The sequence below is a fragment of the Aphelocoma coerulescens genome, chromosome 14, assembly GCF_041296385.1.
Source record: "Aphelocoma coerulescens isolate FSJ_1873_10779 chromosome 14, UR_Acoe_1.0, whole genome shotgun sequence".
In the NCBI taxonomy this organism is placed as follows: domain Eukaryota; kingdom Metazoa; phylum Chordata; class Aves; order Passeriformes; family Corvidae; genus Aphelocoma; species Aphelocoma coerulescens.
Genome location: NC_091028.1, coordinates 2,622,639 through 2,642,332, shown reverse-complemented (window position 1 = coordinate 2,642,332; position 19,694 = coordinate 2,622,639). Strand labels below are relative to the sequence as shown.

Here is a 19,694-nt window from a genome sequence, read left to right as displayed (position 1 = left end):
GCTGCTGCCCAAATCCTGCACTCTGGGCCACACCACATCCAGGGCCTCCCTGTCCTCCCCTGTGTCCCACCCCAGGACCATCTCACCAGCACCCTGGCAGCTCCCAGCCAGCCACAGCCACCCTGTAAAGCTCTTCACAGCAAGGGGCTGCTCCAGCACTCTCCTCCCCACCCCCATCACCACCACAGAACAGCAGCACCCATCCCCTCCTCGCTGCTCTGCAGCTGCACCAACCCCCCCAGTCCCCCCTGGCCATGGGCAGAGCCAAGGATGGAGCCTCAAAAGCACTTAGGAGTGAAGGATTTGAAAGCAGCAACTCCCTGGAGCAGAGCCCCACCTCCCCCATCCAGCATCCAGCCCAGCCTCCTCCTGCTTTGTGGAGGGAAAGCTGGAGTTCCAGGCTTGGCAGAGGCTCAGGAACCATTTTGCTAGCCAAAGGCTAAAATCCTGGGAGTCTTCCTGTGGGGTGCCAAAGCATCATCCCACCCTGGCCAAGCAACCTGTGGCTCCCAGGAAGCCCAGGAGCAAGGGAAGCATGTGAGGTGGTGTGGTTTGAGCAAGGCTGCCTGTGCCTGGCTGCCCTCCTGCCCTGGTCCTGTGCTGTCCCGGAGGAGCCCAGAGCAGCTGGAGACCCCCTCAGCACCCAGCCCCTCGCTCTGACCTGCAGGAGCAGCACGGACACACTGGCAGTGCTTGTTCCCACCACATTCCTTCCTCTGCCATGCACAAAAGTCCGCTCCAGGCTGGAGGAAGCAGCTGGGATGCTCCAGGAGATGCCCATGGACACAGGAGGGCCGCCAGGTCCTGCCCCTTCCCTGATGGGCTGGGGGAGCCTCTCCCCGTGCCTCACGGAGGGGCTGCCTTGAGCACACAAAGCCAAGAAGCTGCACCAGGTTGGAGTCACACAGGAAGGGTCCTGGATCAATGGAAGCCCCATGAGACCATTTTACACATTAACTCTCTTTGCAGATGTAAATAAATATTTATTTTTCAGCAAGCAGAGCCTGCTGCGTCTCTCTGCTCCAAACAGCTGAATCCCAGAATGGATTGGGGTGGAAAGAACCTTAAAGCTCATCCCATTCCACCCCTGCCATGGGCAGGGACACCTTCCACTATCCCAGGCTGCTCCAAGTCCCATCCAACCTGGCCTTGGACACTGCCAGGGATCCAGGGGCAGCCACAGCTTCTCTGAGCCTCCCCACCCTCCCAGGGAAACATTCCTTCCCACTATCCCATCTAACCCTGCCCTCTGGCCCTAGGGAGCCATTGCCCCTTGTCCTGTCCCTTCTCCCTTCCAGAGAGACCCACACACCACAGCCAGGCTGTTCAGGTTTTATTCATTTATCCAAGTCAGCAAATGCTATTTTTCCTCAGACAGCTCACCTCAGGGTAGCACCAGACTCCTGCTGCCTGCAAGGAATGCTGCTTCACATCCTGCATTTAAGGAATTGCCTCCTCAGGGATACTCTGTGGTAGAAGATCCCCTCCCTGCTGCCCTCTTGTCTGCCCTCACATCCCTTGAAGCCTTTACACCTGGGCTCCTACAGCACCTATTTGGGGCTTTTTTCCTTCACACACACACACAGCCACTGTCTCCCCTCCTTTTCCCAAGCATTCTAACCTATTGGATAGATCATGTTAAATCCCCCAAACCCCCTTTCTTCCAGCCTCAGATTTGGCAAAGCCAGCCCCAAATCCCTGTAGTCGCCTTCCTGTTCTGCACAGCCCCCCAGTTCTGAAGGCACTGCTGAGCCAGGGCTTCCTTGGCTCTCCAGGTGTCCCCAGGCCCTTTCCCTTAGGATTGTCTGGGGGGCTTTGCCTTAAATTCAAGGGAAACATCACTAACAACCCTGTACTAGTGCAGCCAGAGGCACCACCAAGGCCAGGGAGAAACCTCGGCACTGCCCACCTATCCTCCAGTGGCATGGAGCAAGGGACAAAGCCCTGAACACTCTTCCCAGCACAGCCTCTGAGCAGTCTCCAGGGATGCTGCATGAGGAGAATTCCCTCCACCTCATCCAAACTCTGCAGGGTGAAGCTCCTGCAGCCCTGTCCTGCAGCTGGCACTGAGTGCCCACATGCTCCATGGCATTTTCTCAAGATGAAAAACGAGTGCCTTGTGGTGAGGGTGGAGGGTAACCACAGGCAGGAAGCAGCACCCCAGAGGGGGGAACGCTGCCAGGCACACGGGGTGCAGCTGAGAGGGCCACACCTGCCTGCCTTGGGACAGGGACTAACCCCAGGAAGCACAGACACCCCAGGCAGAGCAGTTGTAACCCCTGCCTAAGGGGACACTCAGGCAGCTCATCAGAAGGGGTGATCAGCTCAAAAGATGGAGCTGGATGGGTTTTTGTATTTGGGATCTGTAACCAAGGTCCAAAAATCAGAAGGAACACACAGTTCCATCCTGTTCCAAAAGGGACTCTTCCTGATGCATCAAGGCCCTCACTCAGACTTCAGATTTTGATTGTTGTGTTTTCCCCCCCTATGGGATTCAGGAATAAATGGGAACAGAGTCACTGGAAACCACTTTACACCAAGGTTCCTGTCACCAGAGCCCTCACCCAATCCCAGGGACAGGGCAGCCTCTTCCTGCACTGCCTGTCCTTGGCAATGCCCACCCCAGAGTGCCCTGGCAGAACTATTTCCCAAGACTAAAGCCTGCAAATGAAAGGCAGGCAGTGGTGAGGAGCAAAGCCTGGCACCACAGCTCCACCTGGGCTGTGCTTCCTTTGCCCACCTCCCATGGGGGACAGAGCTCCCTGTTCCTGCTCTGCTGCCTTGGCATTCCCCTGCTTGCCAGAGGCATGGGAAGCTCAACAGTCCCAGCTCTTCCTTCTCTCTCCTGTCTTTCCAGGGGAACAGCTGCCTTGCTGGGATCTTGGCCCTGGGAAACCAGACCAACAACCTCTGCCATAAAGCACTGACCACAAAGCCAGGGTTTTGGGGATGGAGTAACTGTGATGTCCTGGTCCTGGCCCGGACAGGGGTCATTTTTGCAGGACCAGGACCTATCATGTACACTTTTGCTATTACTGTTGTTGCTGTTACTGCTCCTTATCTCATTGCTGTTTCCAGTAAATTGCTTTTATTTCAATCAGTGATCTTCACCTTTCGTGCCAGTTCTTCTCTCCATCCCACCCCAGAGGAGGGGGAGGAGGAGCAGTGAGTGAGGTGGGAGTGTTTCAGTGAATGCCATTCCTAAACCACCACATGTGACCACACCCAGCCCCTGAGGGCGGCAAGAACCCAAAGTGAACGAGAGTGGGCTGGTGGGAGGAACAGGCTTTGAAGCCCAGATCTGGGATGGCAGCAGAGCAGACATTCCAACAGAACAGGGCTGCACTTCGAGCTCCCCTGCAGCTCAAAAAGCCAAACATCGCAAACTCCACTCCCTTCACCCCTCCAAAACGAACTGCCTTTTTTATGGCCTCAGATCCATTCTCTGGGCCAATCCCCATGGCACAGGAGGAGCCAGGGACACGTTTCAGAGGCCCTGGGGAGCTTGGGATGCAGAAAAGGATAATGAATTGATTGCTGTGTGCAACTGTCACCTTTCTACCACCACCCAGACCTGAACAACAAGGGCTGCAGGAAGCTGAAGGCAGATAAAACTTCCAGGCTTGGAGCTTCTCCTCCAAACCGAAACCTTTCAAACAAAGATCCGGGGAACCTTGAGTCAGGCCCCAAAAGCTGCTGGTTGTTGTCCTCTGCTGTCCCTTGTCCTCCCAGCTGTGTTCTCTGGTGGCCACGGCCTCCTCCGTGCCCTGCCAGCTGTGGTGGCCCCTCGGCAGAGCCACAGTGCTGCCAGCACGGCCCCCGTGCTCCCTCTCCCAGGCACACTCAGCTTCCGGGTGGAACAGTCACCCGACGTCAGTATTCCTGCAGCCACCAGGGAAAAGGGGACAGTCACCCTCTGGGGGCACACAGACACAAGGGGGATATGGATTTTCCAAAGGGAGAACCAAGCAGAGGGCACACAAGGACGAGTCAGAGCCCAGCCCTGTGTGTGGGCTATGAGTGAGCTCTGGGGACAGGGCAGTGAGGGATGGTGTCCCCTCAGTGCCACAGCCTGGGACAGGGCAGGGCAGCTGTTCCCACTCACCCTCCTGGCTTGGTTATGGCTTTGGCCAGCTCTGCCCGCTCTGCCCCAGGGCTTGGAGCCTTTGGAGGTTTTGAGTCACAGTCTGCAGAGCTTTTCCTGAGGACAAAGCAAAGGGGAAAAGCAGCATTAGGAAGGGGCCAGGAAACTGGAGAGAACAGGCTGCATCAGCCACTGCTGTGCTGCTTCCCTGCTCTGAAAACAGGGGTGTCTCTACTGTCTGCAAGTTGCTGGGACAAGTTCCTGTCACCAGGAGACAAGGACACAGGATGATTAGGGAACCACTTCCCCAGCAGCTCTCTCCACTGAGCAGGAGATGCAGGGACCATCCCCCCTCATCTCTCAGCCTGGACCTGTCACCAGGGGATGAAGTAGAGCCCAAGCTCTGCAGCAAGAATAAGTTGCCAGCACCAACTCCAGGGCCTGGAAGCTTCCCTGAAGGAGCAGGGATTGTGAGGTGTCTCCCAACAACCGCTCCAAACCACCAAACCCCACCCAGCAAAAGAGTCCCTCCACATGCCCAGAGCCCTTCCCACCTTACCCATCTCTCCCACACACTCCTCCAGCACAACTGACAGCTCAGGCAAGCTCAGGAACTTCAGGGAAGGTGGCCACCCTTCCAGCACTGCAAGGACAGGGACACAGTTAATCCATCTGCACGCTCTCTGGGACACAGCACATGAGGGGTTGGTGTTGCTGGGAAGCATCCCCAGCCTAAGGGGTTCCAGTTAGGGGTTCTGAATCACACAGGAAGAGAGCTGGAGCTGCCTGTGCCAAACTGAGGAGTTTTCTGGCAAGTCTACCACTTAGGAATTTATGTTTTTATGCTGGCTGGGTTGTTTATTAAGAGAATCTTAAAGGGATTAAGTGTAGTGGACAGAAATCAACAGGATCTCTACTTGTCTCACTTCTAAGACAGGCAGCAAAGAACAGGTCACCAGGAACATGTCACAGGGAGCAAGGTCAGAGAATCTCAAAATCATGGAATGGTTTGGGTTGGAAGAGACCTTAACGCCCATCCCATTCCACCCCCTGCTGTGGATAGGGACACCTTTCACTAGACCAGGTTGCTCCAAGCCCCGTCCAACCTGGCCTTGAGCAGTTCCAGGGATCATTTACCAACTGCTAGGGATAAGGAGTTGCTGGATCAGGCCTGCCCAGCCAGAGGTTTCTTGCCATGGATCCAACAGCAAAATCCTCCAAACTGGGTTAGGGAACCAACCACATCTCCTGGTTCAGACCCTGCTCCAGTGCACAGGGTGGTAACAAACCCGAGCTGCAGCCACAGGCTCACAAAGCAGAGCTGTCACTGAGGCCTGTGCTACAGCTCTGCATTTTCAGCCACAAACACCTCCCAGACCTCAAAACTTCCCACTTGCTGAGAACCAAAACTTGCTGAGAAACTCAGCAAGTTAAACTCCAAACGCCCTGAGAGCTTTAAATGCTTCTCCTGAGCAAGAATTAAACTCACTCTAAGAGTTTGGCTGCTCACCCATTCCCAGCTGTCTGACTTCACCCTTTCAGCAAGGACAGACGAGCAGGGGGTTGCTCTGGGCTCCCCCTCTGCAGCTGGAGCTGCTGCTCACCTGGGCGCTCCCCGGGCCGCCGGCTCTCCCTGGTGCCGCGCCGCTCCCGCGTGTCCGGCGCTCCTTCGTCCGCCCGCTCCGGGCCCAGCCGGGCCGACAGCTCTGCCTGGCAGCTCCTGCCAAACCACACCACAGCCATCAGCAGGGCCCAGGGACGTGCTGGGAGTGACACTGCACACTCCTACAGCCTGCGGTACCTGCGTGGGGTGCCCAGGCAGCGCCTCTAAGGCGCTGGGGTACAACCTGCTCCTTGCTGCTTCCCAGGAAGAGGAAGTGGTGCCCCAGCCCAAGCTTGGGGCGCTGGCACTGCTCAGCTCCCAGCCACTGCTCCCCATCTGCAGCCACAGCCAGCTTTGCCCTGTTCACAGAGGAGCTGCGGGGGGACAAGACAAGGAGGGGCTGGGGTGAGCAGCAGGAAGCCCAAGCCAGGGGCTGTGCCTGGTCTGTGTGAGAATCAAGCCGGATCCAAGGTTTCTAATGGGCAAAAGAAAAGACCTCAGGACAGGCAGGAGGGGCACCCAAGTTGTCATCACCAACATCAAGGCTGTCATCACCATCACCACCAATTCAAGCAGTGTCTGTTCAGAGCATGCCAGGGCCCTTCTACAGCAGCCTCAGCTCCTCAGTCAGGAGGAAAAGTCAGGCTCTGCCCCTTGCAGTGGGAACATTGCTCTGTTGAGCTTCTGGATCCAACTTCAGCTCACCCTGGCTCGGCAGCAAGCAGACCCCACTCCCTCTGGGCTAGGAACCATAAGCAGCAGGATTTATGCCACTTTCAGGGATGTCCCTGTTCTATCACTGGGCAGAACAGGGCCTGTAACAGGAGTCCAGCTGGGGCAGAGAGAAAAGCACCACAAAAGGCAGTAAAAGGAGTGTCAGGAGGTGGGACAGGGCCAGTTTTTCTGCCAGGTGTCACAGAGTTGTAAGAAAAGTATTCTTCACTTGCAAATCACTGCACATCCTTTGATAGGTTATGAGTTAAAAACTCCTTTTTGTATTCACCTGATCACCAAGTTTTACCCTGGGCACTGAGTAAGCACAAAACCTCAGCCTTTTGGTTGCTTCTAGTTGAAACAGGAGCACCCAGCACCCCCAAAAAGGCCACTTACAGCTCATGCCTCTGACCAAAGCTTCACATGTGCTCCTGTGGCTGTGGCCTTCCACTAGGGAAAGTCAGGCAGGACATAAAATGTGTTCAGGTACCAGGTGAGCTCTCCTGCCTTACCCTGAGCATCACCTGTAAGACCACCAATATGACCCCAAATCCCATTTCCCAGCAGTCTCACTGTCACTTCCTGGGAATGACTTACTTGATCTGATCCAGCAGGACTCCAGCATCCTTGGTGATGGCCTGAGCCTCTCTGAGCTGGCACTGGATGGCATTCCAGGTCTCATCCCGCTCCATCAAACAGCTCTCAGCCACTGCACGCAGCTTCTGCTCCTGGCACACCTGGCCCTTCATCACCTGCACCTCTTCACACCTCTGCAGCAGAGCACACTGGGGATCAGGCTGGGAGTACTGAACATCTCCTACCTGCTGCTCTCACATGTCCCTGGAGTCCCTGCTGTTTTAATGTCCTAGGCAGCCAGAACGTTCCTTTCCAGTGGGAAAGGAAGCTGGATGAAGCTTGTACACTGAGTACAGGTTCTCTCCACACCAAGCCCAGCCCCACAGTTAACAATTCTCCCTTCCCCTCTGTTTACAAAGTTACTCATTAGTCCAAACTACCCAAACCAACACAAGTCTGTTCACTGATGGCTGCACAACTTCACCATAAAAATGACACTGCTGGAAAAGAGTAGGGATTTAATTCCTGCCCCTGGCTCCTATAGCTCTCAGTTGGATGGGAACCAGACACAAAGGAGCACAAAGGATGAGGAGTGGATAAGCTGTACTTGTGGCGTACTTGACGCCAACTGTGCCCACTACAACTCATGGTCTGGGACGAAGGAAAAACATCAGAGGCACAACAAAAACACAGCACTGATCACTTCCTGCAGGATGTAGGGCCCTGAGGAGCTCCCAGCAGCCTCACCTTGTGCAGCTGGATGGCCAATTCCTGCATCTCCGCTTCCAGCCGATCGGCGTAGGCCAACTCCAGCGCGTCGCTGGGCGGGCGGGCGCTGCTGTGCCAGCGCGCGATGGCCGAGGTCATCTTCCTCTTGGGGCCAAACAGCCTGGGGGGATGGAACCGACACGGGTCAAGCCCTGCACCACCTGTCCCCAAGCCCAATGGGGTGCCATGAGGACCTCTGCAGTGTCCTGGCCTCTCAAAGGTACCTCCAGAAGCAGGCAGGTGTTACAGTGAGGACATGGGGATGTCAATTTGTGTGGGAGGCAGCTAGAAGAGAGCAGCACTCCCCAGCTAAACCCTCCTGACCAGGGTGGACACGGTTTGTAAGGGAAAGCTGGGAAGGACAAGACAGACACTCACGTGATGCCTATTTCCTTCAGGTCACTCTCTGTGAGGGTCAGGAAGATCCGGAGGTCCACGTCTTGCTCCTCAAACACCTGCAGGTACTTCAGGCATCCAATCTCCTCAAGGAATGTTGCCAGGTCCTGCAGCCCAGACAAAACAAACTTATTGATACCTTCACAACAAAAGCATCACCATCCCTCTTAATCATAAACATCTGCTTCCTTGTGCTGTTGTAACACCTTTCTGGGTTCTCAGAAGCAACCACAACTTCCTGTGGTTCCCAGCCCTTCTCCACAGTCACACACCAAACTGGCCTCTCTGCTGCAGCCACAGCCTCTTCTAACAAGTGCAGAGCAGAATAACACAGCACCATCCACCCCAGCCCACACCACTGCCAGCTGTGATGCCCACCCACAGGCCTGAAGGGTCTAGGAAACCCCTCCAAGCAACAGCAACATCTCAGCAAACAGCTCCTGTACAAGAAATTGCTGTTTCACAAGAGTTTTGTGTTTAGGCAGAGGTTTGATGTTTTCCAAGATGTTCTGGTGACCTTGGAAAAGCCTCCCACGCCTGGAACAGTGACAGAGCCTGCAGGACAAGTTTGTGTGGTTACCTGGGGCCCTGTGTAGGCTGGGGGCTCAGGAAGGACCAGGTGCTGGCTGCAGCCCCCAGCCTTCCCCAGGCAGTGGCTCCACTGGCTGTCACTGTTGCTGTAGCGAGCCTTGCCCTTAAAGCTCTTGGCTTGTTTCCGACTCGGGGGGCTGTTGGCATGGTCAGAGTCCTGGAAAAGGAATAAAACACCCACAGAATGGAAAGGATGACTGTGCAGAGATGTCAGGATCACTGGGGCTAACAAGTGCAGACTCCTCCAAGACCTAAAAGGCCCTTTTGTACTGCAGCCCAGAGCTGCCTTGACCAATGTGAGCTGTGAGTAACCTCCAACCTCTTCCCCTTCCTTGGTTTTCCTGTCCCTGGAACAGCACCTTTCCTCACCCAGCCTGGTCCTGCAGGTTCCCATGGGAGTAGAGTCACCCAAGGGTGACAGCACTGCCCAAGCTGAAGGCAGAGAAAGGAAAATCCACCTCATTGCTTTCCAAGGAGCCTTCACTGCTGACTCCTGGGATTCTGATCAGGCATTCGCTGCTGCTGCTGCTGCTCCTGACGGTTCCCAAGCTGTTGCTGGACAAAACACTATCCTCTGGATAGGAACAGGAAAAAATGTTTAAGTACAACTTTGTTACATTCTGGTTTCCTTACACAATTACCAGTAAAACCTCCTGGAGGTGCAAAGGGGGGGAAACCCAGAACAAGGCTTCATGTGCAGCACTCAGGAAACAAGAGAACCCTGAGGGAGAAATACCACAGTCTCCAGCAGTCATCTTTCCCCAAGTCTGTCTGCTACCAGAGACACTTCTGGAAAGAGCCTTGCTCTGTCCCACCCTCCTTCAGATTATTTGTGCAAATTGGTGAAATTACCACGCTAAGCTTTATCTTCTGTAGCTAAACCATCCCAGCCTTCCTTTAGGAGAGACATTCCAACCTTAGCATCTTACTGGGAAGGGAAGCCAAGGCCTGGACTCACACCCAGCTGTGCACTGCAAGCTACACCACGTTCTGAGCCAGTGACTTACCCCTGCTGCTGCTGCTCTCCACATCCAGCTCGTTAATTGGGGAGGTGACATCCCTGTTCCTGATGACACCTGGCTCACAGCTGCCATCATTGCTGAAGGTGACATAGCCCTGAGGGGGCACCTGCTCTGTGTGCAACAGGAAAGGGAGAACAAAGATTAGTATGCAAGTTATCAGGGAGGCTCCTGCAGAGAATGCAACCACGTATGGATGTGAAAAAAACCAAAATGTGAGACTGCCCTCTCAACTGGCAGGTTTCATTCTAAAAAGCAGAACACGTGAGAAATGCAGATTCCTGCAGTTCCCTCACATTGCCCCACAGCAAATGTACTTTATTTACACACTTACATTGAAAGTAGTCAGAGGAAACACCCCATAGCAGAGATGTACCTTAAACAGCAGTTCCAGCATTCCCTCTCCTCTTTATACCCAAATTACAAAAGGAGAGAAGCAGCTGCTTAAGAGAGCAAGGTGCCAGCTGTGTCCCACTCCCAGCCCTGCAGAACCAAGCCCTTGGCAGCTGTGCTAAAACACCAGGAGCATCCCACTGGCATTTAAGAAGCTGATAGTATCACTCCAATACAGGCTGTGGGATAACACAGACTTATGTTTAAGAGAATGAACTGAGCTTTGAACACTCTTTCAAGTCCATAATCTTTGTTATTCCAGGCAACCAATCTGAGAAATACCCATGACAGGCAGTAAAACAAACCTCCTAGCACTGCCTCCAGGGGCTGATGGCTGAAGTGGGATCATCTTCCTCTTGGTCTGTTGCAAGGGTTTTGCAATCTCATTTTTAGAAGCATTTAAAGCATCAAGGAAGGCAAAACTCACAAGATCACTCTCATGATCAATGATTTCTTGGCCACTGTGACCACCTCCCTGTCATCAGCTTGAGAAGGGCTCTCAAACTTTTGAGCCTGTCTGAAGGGAAGCTGAACTGTTCTTAAGAGTCAAGGGAACAGTAATTGAGGTGAGAGCAGAAAAGTATCCCACTCATCAATATCCACCCTTGACAAAAGAGTTCAGGGTTTTTCTTTCTAACCCAGACATTGGATAGTGAACACCATCATACAAAGCTATCTTTGTTCTGTACAAAGCACACATGAATCCCAAACAAACAAAAAATGTGTAGCAGGAACAGCTGCAGTGCATTTGAGGCCTCGGGACTGTCCCTCAGGCTCCCAACTCTCCTCACCATAGTGAGAATGCTTCCTTCCTCCAATCCCAACTGCTGTGATCTTGGCCAATGCCTGGGGCCCCTCGTGGATGCTGGGACCCTTGGTCCTACGAGCAGGTCTCTGTCTCTGGGGAGCAGAACATGATTCATCTGAAGAACTCAGCTCTTCATATTTGCCTGTAGTTCAAACACAGGTTGTTAGCAGCACAAGAAGTCATTCCCCTGCTTTACTTGCTACTGGTCCCATAAATGCAGTGGGAAGAAAAAGGGAAATGTTAAAGAGTGAGGGTGAAACAGCTAAAGTAGGTCAGAAAGGGGCCAGCAGACAAGAGTTGTTGGATTCATGCCTCTTCCGTTCTCAGAAATGCTGGAATTTCCAGGATAGACCAGCTAGCACTACCCCATATACACAGTATAATGTAATTTCAAACTATCAAACACCTCCCTTCGGGTTCCATCTCAAAGTGAATGAGGTAAAACATCTGTTACCTGGACCTCTGCAGAAGACCTTGGGCACTGGGGCTGCATGCAAATCTATCAGCCCCACAATCTTGGTGTGGCCATACTTCATGGCCAGGGTCCGTGCTGTGGCTCCAGTGTTATCTCGGACATCTGCCTTCACTCCCTGCAGAAAAAATACCTGTTTAAGTGCACATGGCAGAGGGCAGTATAGAAAATACATATGTATATTAAAAAAAAAACCCCAAGGATTGTCTTAGCTCCTCCATCAGCAATACAGGCTCACCTTTGACAGGCAGCTCAAGCTGCACTAATACCCTGAATGCCTTTCTAGTTGTCTCCAGTCTCTCCAGTCCCTGAATGCCAAATAGCCCCAGCTCTTGTGCATTGCTGCCACTGGGAACTGGTTTGTTTGATCTGAAGTGTTTTGTATTGCTGCCTCCTTCTGGCAGTAAGCTGGACTGGTCAAATGGGATTAAAACCAAATTGTGTAAGAGCCCTGAATGCTCATAAGCTTTTGGATGCAGGATGTCCACTAGCCTGAGCATGCAAGCCTGTAAATACAATAAAAAAATTACAGCTCTGTTTTCTACTTCAGTCATTGCTCAGTTAAATCTGGACAGTCACACCTCACTCCTATTCCTGCAAGGCCAGTGTAAAATCACGGTACCAGCCTGCAGAAAGCAGGTACTTTTGAAACAGTCCTCAAAGTCTGGGACTTCAGATGCGACTGTCATCAAGGAGCAAACATAACACTGCCAAAAAAAGTCTGGTGTCAAACTTATGGTAGTTCCTCTGAGGGCTGGAACCAGAGACTTTCAGCTACACAGAGAACTGTCAGGACACTTACATAATTGAGAAGGTACTGAACAATTATCTCATGGCCAGAAGCAGCTGCTTCCATCAGAGGTGTGTATCCATAAACTGGCTCCCTGGGGAGAGAACAGACACATGGACTGGTATAACCACAGCTGAACTGTGCTGCAGTTTTGCCATACCCTAACAGAGCATTTCCATCCCTCAACCTTTGCTGAGCACAGACTCTATGATGTACTGGCTGTCCTGCTGTAAAATTCCCTGGGGAGATTCAGTGTTTCTACATTGGCTGCACAGCAACAGATTACTCTTCCAGCTGCAGGTCTGCCTTTAAGAGCCCAAATCAGTTTTGCAGGAGCTAATAAGGCAGGAACCTCTTGTTGCCCTCAGGCAATTCCACGTGCATAAATGTATGACAGCCCCCAAGGCATGGGAATGCAGGGCACACTTCAAAAACCAACCTGAATTCTGAGTATATAAAATAATCAATAGAATGACTTGTGAAGTGCAGTTGAGTTCAGAAGGTGTCAGTGTTTAGCTGATAATTAAACAAGCAGTAAATCTAATTTCCCTTGATCTTAGTTTAATAAACAGGGACAGCATGGGCAGACTTCAGTTCAGCTTGCAGGTCACCTGTCCCTGTATTAGCTGTGCCACACATCCTAAGGTACAAGGGGAAGACAAAAGCAGGTGTCTGTTGGAGTGTGTTCATCTGCCACCTGTTGCTGTCACACTGAATGACAAATGACAATGAAATGACAATGGAATGAAGATTCCTCCTTACTTGCAGTTGGCATTTGCCCCATTCTCCAGTAAGAACTTGACCATCTGCTGGTGCCCGGCGCTGGTGCAGTGGAACAAGGCAGTCCAGCCATGGATGTCCTTCATCTCCAGCTCTGCCCCTTGCTGCGAGAGAACAGACAATGCTCCTTACTGCACCTGCTCTGCTCAGTGTGGATGCTGAAAGCTTGATCGCAGAGAAATATTCCAGATTTGTGCCAACATCCATGTGAGAGTCTTGCTTTCACACGCACGCTGGCTGGGAACAGTGAGAGGTTTTTGTAAACTAATACCTTTATCTTGCAGCTGCACAGTTTGTTATGTTACTGACTGGAGAAATATTTTGAAATTGGTGTTGTAGGGTTTAACCAATCATTCTAAGAGGTGGATGGTCAAAGGACCAATAACCTTATGCCATTCAAGCAAACCAGGTTATATAAATGAGTTTGGAAATTAATAAATCATTCCATTCCCTTCCTCTGGACTGAAGTCTGTGTTGCTTTTCTCGCCTTCCCCAGGACAACAGCAACAGCTCAGGCTTTCAGCCACTGCCCCTCTGTGCTGCGACACCAGGAGTTTAAATCAAATCCCACCATGAAGCTGAACTCACAACAGAACACAAAGTGGCCACTCGTGGATAATCCCACCACGAGCATTTAAACCACATGCTGTGGCTTTACCTGTTTTTTATGGGATACACACCTGTAGAAGGAAGTAAGCAACACTCTCATTGCCACAGCTGGAGGCCAGCATGAGGGGAGTCTGCCCTTCTGGGGTGGGGATGTTCACATTCACTCCCGCTTCCAGCAGCAGGTGCACGATGTTGTCGTGGCCGATGTAGGAAGCGTACATGAGTGGGGTCCAGCCCCCACAGTTCCTCTGGTTCAAATCCAGGTCTCCACTAAGGAACAGAGGAAAGAAGTCACATGAACTACTGTGCTGGAGCTGTGGACCACAGCTGGCTCCTGCAGACTCCTGTTATCAGTATTGTACTGAAAGAATTCTAGCACTGAAGCCTGCAGGGGAATTTCTACCAGCTCCAGCACAACCTCCCCAAAATTGCAGAATCACAGAATGGTTTGAGTAGAAGGGACCTTCGAGACCACCTCATTCCACCCCCGTGCCATGAAGGGGACACACCTCCCACTAAAACACTAAGGAGCTAATTTCTATCAGCAGATTTGCCCCTGGAAACTTTGTGCCAAGAACCCTTTGGGAGTCCCAGTGACATGTCCCCACTGCCCTGACCAGTGCAGCACTGGTGACAACCACACCTGCAGCAGGTGGCACCCCAGCTGTGCCCCCCAGCCCCTCTCACCGCTGGATGCACTCCTGCACCACTTCATACTGCCCGACAGAGGAGGCTGTGTGCAGGTCCAGGGGCACATCCAGCTCCTCCCGGCAGACCACGTGCCCGACGCCGTGCCACATGGAGAGGCTGCGGCTCAGCAGCTCCGACTCGCTGGCTTCGTCGCTCAGCTCCGACATCCCGCCCTGAGGAGCCAAACCAGAGCACAGCATTCAGCTGCTGATCCCCATTTGACACAGGATTACAGCTCCAAGGTGCCACAGGCTTGGAAGGTGAGGCCAGATCAGAAGCGTGGGGTTTCAAATTCTTACCTCAACTTTGATCGACTCCTCAGCCCGAGGCAGTAACAGTTGCTGAGAAGACTCTGCTGGAAGTTCTCTCTTACTGCAGGGAGCTCTGGGATTCCAATACACTGGAAAAATAAAAGGCAATAATGCTAAAACCCACATCTTTCAAATCTCATTTTAAGATTCCAGAAGCAGTGGCTTTATTTCCTCCCTGCCTAATCCAAACATGCCTAAGGCAGCTTTGAATAACTTCGGCAAGAGAAGACCAAACATCTATTTAAGAGCTGAAGGTAGGCTTAGTGTTATACAAAAGGATGTAATTCTTGCTCTGCATGTTTTATAATGCAGGGAGAGAATTAAGAATTCATGTGTCAGACACTCCTGGTCTTCTCCATCTGTCTTGCATTACAGGATGGCCCTAATTAAATTAAGACACAGTCATTAATAACGACAACTGCCCACTGCTCCCAAAGGCAGTCAGTGTCACCTGAAGAGGGTGCACACTCCACTGTCATCAGGTTCTAAGTAGATTGTTTCTCCCATTTATTGTTTCAGCCCTTCACAGACAGCCCAGCCCCACCTCAGTGAATCCTGGAAAATGCTGAAACACTGGGAGCAGCAGCACACCCCCATCCTGCAGATACAACTTAATTACACAGCTCCTCCAGCTCCAGGACTGCCTGAAAGGTTTATCCCAGCCCCAGCCTTGGGGAGCAATTGCAGATTCATCATTTGAACCTCTCACAGGAGAGTGCTCTTGTTTGGCACTCCATGAAGAGCTGCTCAGCACAGCTGCATCCAGCAGCTGAGGGCTTCAGCTGCAGCTCCAGCACAGGTTGGAAGGGACCACTGGATGTCATCTCACCCAACCTCCCTGCTCAAGCAGGGTCTTCTGAGCACATTACACAGTGCTATGCCCAGGTGGGCTTTGAATACCTCCAAAGAAGGAGATCCACAGCCTCCCTGGGCAGCTTGTTCCAGGCAATCCCATGGGAATTGCTTTCCCCTCCCTGTAGTCTCACTGCCCACCATGCAGAACTCCTGGGGTTTGCCTGGTCCCTCTACATAAGCTAAGCCAACATAAAGTCTTTCTTCTTCCTGATAACTTCTTGCCAGCTTAAGTGCTTTGATTCATTCTGGGGTCAGGCAAATGCCAAACGTGGCACTGGTGAGGAATAAAAGAAAGCAGGAACAGGCTTTTCAGCAGCAGTTGCACTCTAGATTCCCTCAGCTGTAACATTTCAAAACCATACTCCTGTTTTCTGAACAACTGGGAGTCTTTACCTTGCAAGCACCATCCCCTGTCTTATATTATAAGAAAACACCTTTAATTCTTACCTCTTCACTCCCCACCTGGATCCTTTCTCTCCCACCTTCCTTTTCTTCCCCTCCTTCATCCTCAGCTTGTTAAGACTACAAAAGCACCATGTATTCTACTTCATCAACTGGTAATTATTTCCCTTTAGAAATATCTGTAAAAGCACCTACTTTGCCTGACAGCAGCAATTTGTACTGCACTGGGCAACCCAGAGGCCTCAGACAAGAATATGCAGAGCACAAGTGGAAGGCCTGAACACCTCACAATCAAAACACAAGAAGAGCTAAGTGGGTTGAAGTGGATCATGAGGGGGAAAGTAGGAGTTTCTCACTAAAACAGATTAAAGCTGCCTCAGGAAGGCCAAAAGGCAGTGAAAGAAGGTAAAATCCAGGGCAGTTTGTAGAAGCACATTCAGGTGCAAGTGAAGCTTGTTGTTCTCTGCAGCCCTCTTGTTAACTGGGTACATTAATTATAAACCACTCAGGTGTTTGGTCTTTGTCAGAATCAGCCCCACTCAGGTACAAGTTACCAACACAGCCTTGGTGAGGTGATCCACAGCCAACAGGGCAATAAGGACAGGACAGAACATCCAGGACACTCAGCCTCACTCCTACACCTCCCCTGTGCTCTGCCTACATATTTGCTTTTTGATTTTTATTTTTTAAAGCTCTGAGATTTCGTCTCAGACTGAACTTCAGCAGGATGTCAGCTCTGCAAGCACCTGTGAGGACAGCTGCTCACCATCTCCAGGACAACAACAAGAGTGATCAGAGCTCTCAGGACTGAAATGGAAAGACCTGGGTGAAACAAAATTGGGGTTGTCTGGTCCAAAGAGGAGGAGCCTGAAGGGGACATGTGACACAGGCATCCAATACAAAATAATCCATAATAACATGGAATACCAGGATGGTTTGGGTTGAAGGGACCTTAAAGATCATCTCATCTCACCCCCTGCCATGGGCAGGGACACCTTCCACTATCCCAGGTTGCTCCAAGCCCCACCCAGCCTGGCCTTGGTCATTTCCAGGGCTCCAGGGGCAGCCACAACAGATATTAAGAAGCTCAAGTCATAGCACAGAACACTTCAGATAAAGTCCACAAAAATCCCTGTAAAAGTAAACATGAGAGTACTGAGGGAGATTGGGTTACTAAAAATAAGTTTGACAAAGACCTGAACATTCACAGGCTATTCCCCTGCTTTGGGGCACAGTGACCAAATTCACATTTGTTAGAGACCTCCCTCAGCTCTGCTGTCCCGGTTTCAGCTGGGATAGAGCTCATTCCCAGCAGCTGGCACAGGCCATTTTGGATTTAGGCTGAGAAGAATGCTGGTAACACACTGATGTTTTGGATGCTGCTATCCAGTGCTTACCTTAAATCAAGGACTTTCCCATGCTCTACTAGCAAGGAGGTGCCCAAGAAGCCGGGGGGGAGAGCTGACCCAAGCTGGCCAGAGGGATATTCTGTTCCACAGAACATCACTCCCAGAACATGAACTGGGGAGGTTGGCTGGGAGGGGCCAATCATAGCTTGGATATGGGATGGCAATCAGTCAGCAGGTGCTGAGCAACCATGTTGCTTTTGAGTTTCTTTTGAGTTTTATTTATTTTCTCATTATAATTATTATTATCTTTGACTTTGCTTCAATAATCAAATTGTTCTTACCTCAAGCCATGAGGTTTTTTTTACTTTTCTGATTCTCCTCCCCATCGCACTGGGATGGAGGAGGGAAAAGCAGCAGCCTGGTACTTGGTAGCCAGCTGGGGTCAAGCCATGACACCTGTGAGGCTGCTGTAATTATTATTATTAAATTTAAACCATCAGCAGACAGCTATTTATCAGGATCAGAGCTCTACAGTGCTGGGGCACAGAACAGGCAGCAAACCCCACAGTGCCCTGGATTCAGAATTTGCTGTTTGAGCAAACCAGAGGGCAGAGAAAAAATAAATTTAGTATGAAAACTGCAACAAAACACACCTTGGAGCCACACTAAAATAAAGGGGAGGTGATTTGAGAAGCAACCAGCCCCTAACACAGAATAAATCCAACACTGCCCATTAATCACTCTCACCAGGCACTGCTCAGCTCCAGGCTCTGCTCAATTCACTCTCTCACATCCCCTCCCACAAGCACAGGTGATATCCACATGTGTCCTTCTGCCCCAAAATAGGGACACCCAAGGCAGCACAAGAGTGGAGGTTATTGGAGGTTCCAACTGAGCCATCAAGCTCACAACAGAGAATCATGGAATATTCGGAGTGGGAAGGGACCTACAAGGACCAACTAGTTCAGCTCCTGGCCCTGCACAGACACCCCAACAACCCCACCCTGGGCATCCCTGGCAGCGCTGTCCAAATGCTCCTGGAGCTCTGGCAGCCTCGGGGCCGGGACCATTCCCTGGGGAGCCTGGGCAGTGCCCAGCACCCTCTGGGGAAGAACCTTTCCCTGATCTCCAACCTGACCCTGCCCTGGCCCAGCTCCAGCTGTTCCCTGGGTGCTGTCCCTGGCACAGGGAGCAGAGATCAGAGCTGCCCCTTGGGAGGAGCTGCAGCCCCCGCTGAGCTCTGCCCTCAGTCTCCTTCTCCAGCTGAACAATCCAAGCGCCCTCAGCTGCTCCTCAGACTCTTCCCCATGCCCATGTCCCTCCTTTGGACACTCTCCAACAGATATCCTTCTGATATCGTGGCTGCCCCCAAGGACTGGGCATGAGGCACCATCAGAGGGGAGCAGAGCAGGAACACGCTCCCCTTCTGCTCCCAACTTAGCTCTATTTCCACTACGTCCAGCAACAACTTATTGGAGGGAATAAAAAGCCTTGTTACATGCCTTCTAGGTGCAATTTTTATCAGCTCAGCCACAGCAACAAGAATCAGAACATCTCATTTTTGCACTGTGTCATCTGCTGAGTGATTCAGCTGGCACAAATCACAGCTACAGGAACCACATCAGGTTCCAGAGGTGGGTGAGAGAAAACATTCCTGGACCCACAACACTCGCGTTTAATCCTACCCACGTCTGTTGAAAATACACCAAGTTCTTCATCTTTTAATGCTCGGACTCAGCGATCTTAAAGCTCCTTTCCAACCTGAGTGATTCTACCACGAGCCTGTCAGTATCAGGCACGTTAAAGCACATCAAACAACCTCGGAAAAACGAGGTAAGGGGCACAAAACCACTCGAGCAGCCACATTAGGGAGCACATTTCCCGTACAGGGGCTGTGCCCGCCAAGGCAGCCGGACACGGCACCCGCACGGCTCGGCCCGGGCACGCTCCGGTCACACAGCAACGCACCTGAGGCAGACCCAGCGCGGTTGGAGCCGCCAAAGCGGCCGCCACACGGCTCTTACCGAACGTCTCACAGCGGAACGGCTCCAGGGGCGTTATCTCCGCACCTGCCTCCCTCGCGGCCCTGCTGGGCAACGCGGCCTCAGCATCGCGGACTTCAGCGAGCCAGTCGAAACCGCTGCGGCCACGGACCCAGGGAGGACGGGGAGTGGCCGGGGCTGGCCCCAGAGGTGAATGCTGCTGCTCCTCCTCCCGCTGTCCCGTCCCTGCCCCTCACCTGCGCCCCGGTGAGCGCCGCCGCCGGAACTAGTCCCGCCCGCGCAAGGCATGCCGGGAGCGCCCCGCCTTCCCGAGCGGCGGACTACAACACCCAAGAGCCCCCGCGGCGCCGGGCCAATGGGAGGAGCTCGTGTGAGGGGCGGGGCGAAGGGCAGCCAATGGGGTTGGGGCTAGCGGCGGGCGGTTGTAGCGAGCACCCCGAGGACGCGGCCCCGTAGCGCTGTCCCCGGCCCTGCAGCGCTG

At 52.4% G+C, this 19,694-nt stretch overlaps 1 protein-coding gene across 3 annotated transcripts; it reads right to left on the bottom strand.

The window, feature by feature from the left end:
• Nucleotides 1–962: 962 nt before the first annotated feature.
• On the bottom strand, nucleotides 963–19,507 carry ANKS3 (ankyrin repeat and sterile alpha motif domain containing 3). 3 transcript variants are annotated; one of them, XM_069029824.1, is made up of 18 exons: nucleotides 19,450–19,507; nucleotides 14,593–14,693; nucleotides 14,291–14,466; nucleotides 13,675–13,873; nucleotides 12,977–13,098; nucleotides 12,227–12,308; nucleotides 11,407–11,542; nucleotides 10,936–11,094; nucleotides 9,740–9,865; nucleotides 9,191–9,306; nucleotides 8,722–8,889; nucleotides 8,124–8,248; nucleotides 7,725–7,866; nucleotides 6,999–7,171; nucleotides 5,689–5,804; nucleotides 4,644–4,727; nucleotides 4,106–4,201; nucleotides 963–3,882 (listed from the first exon to the last, which is right to left on the bottom strand). In XM_069029824.1, exons 1-17 carry the CDS (start codon nucleotides 19,499–19,501, stop codon nucleotides 4,119–4,121), a joined length of 2,160 nt encoding a protein of 719 aa, XP_068885925.1. In that variant the 5' UTR covers nucleotides 19,502–19,507; the 3' UTR covers nucleotides 963–3,882; nucleotides 4,106–4,118. The 3 variants fall into 3 exon arrangements, with proteins under 3 accessions (XP_068885925.1, XP_068885927.1, XP_068885926.1); XM_069029826.1 differs by lacking the exon at nucleotides 19,450–19,507 and adding an exon at nucleotides 19,235–19,438; XM_069029825.1 differs by lacking the exon at nucleotides 19,450–19,507 and adding an exon at nucleotides 15,907–15,981.
• Nucleotides 19,508–19,694: the final 187 nt, after the last annotated feature.

Coding starts and splice junctions, on each gene's coding strand:
- ANKS3 (XM_069029824.1), bottom strand. CDS start 19,501: ATGCCTTGCGCGGGCGGGACTAGTTCCGGCGGCGGCGCTCACCGGGGC. Junction 8,890..9,190: donor GCTCCTTGGAAAGCAATGAG/GTGGATTTTCCT, acceptor TTCCTTTTCCAG/GACTCTGACCATGCCAACAG. Junction 7,867..8,123: donor CTGAAGGAAATAGGCATCAC/GTGAGTGTCTGT, acceptor CCATCCCCCCAG/GCTGTTTGGCCCCAAGAGGA.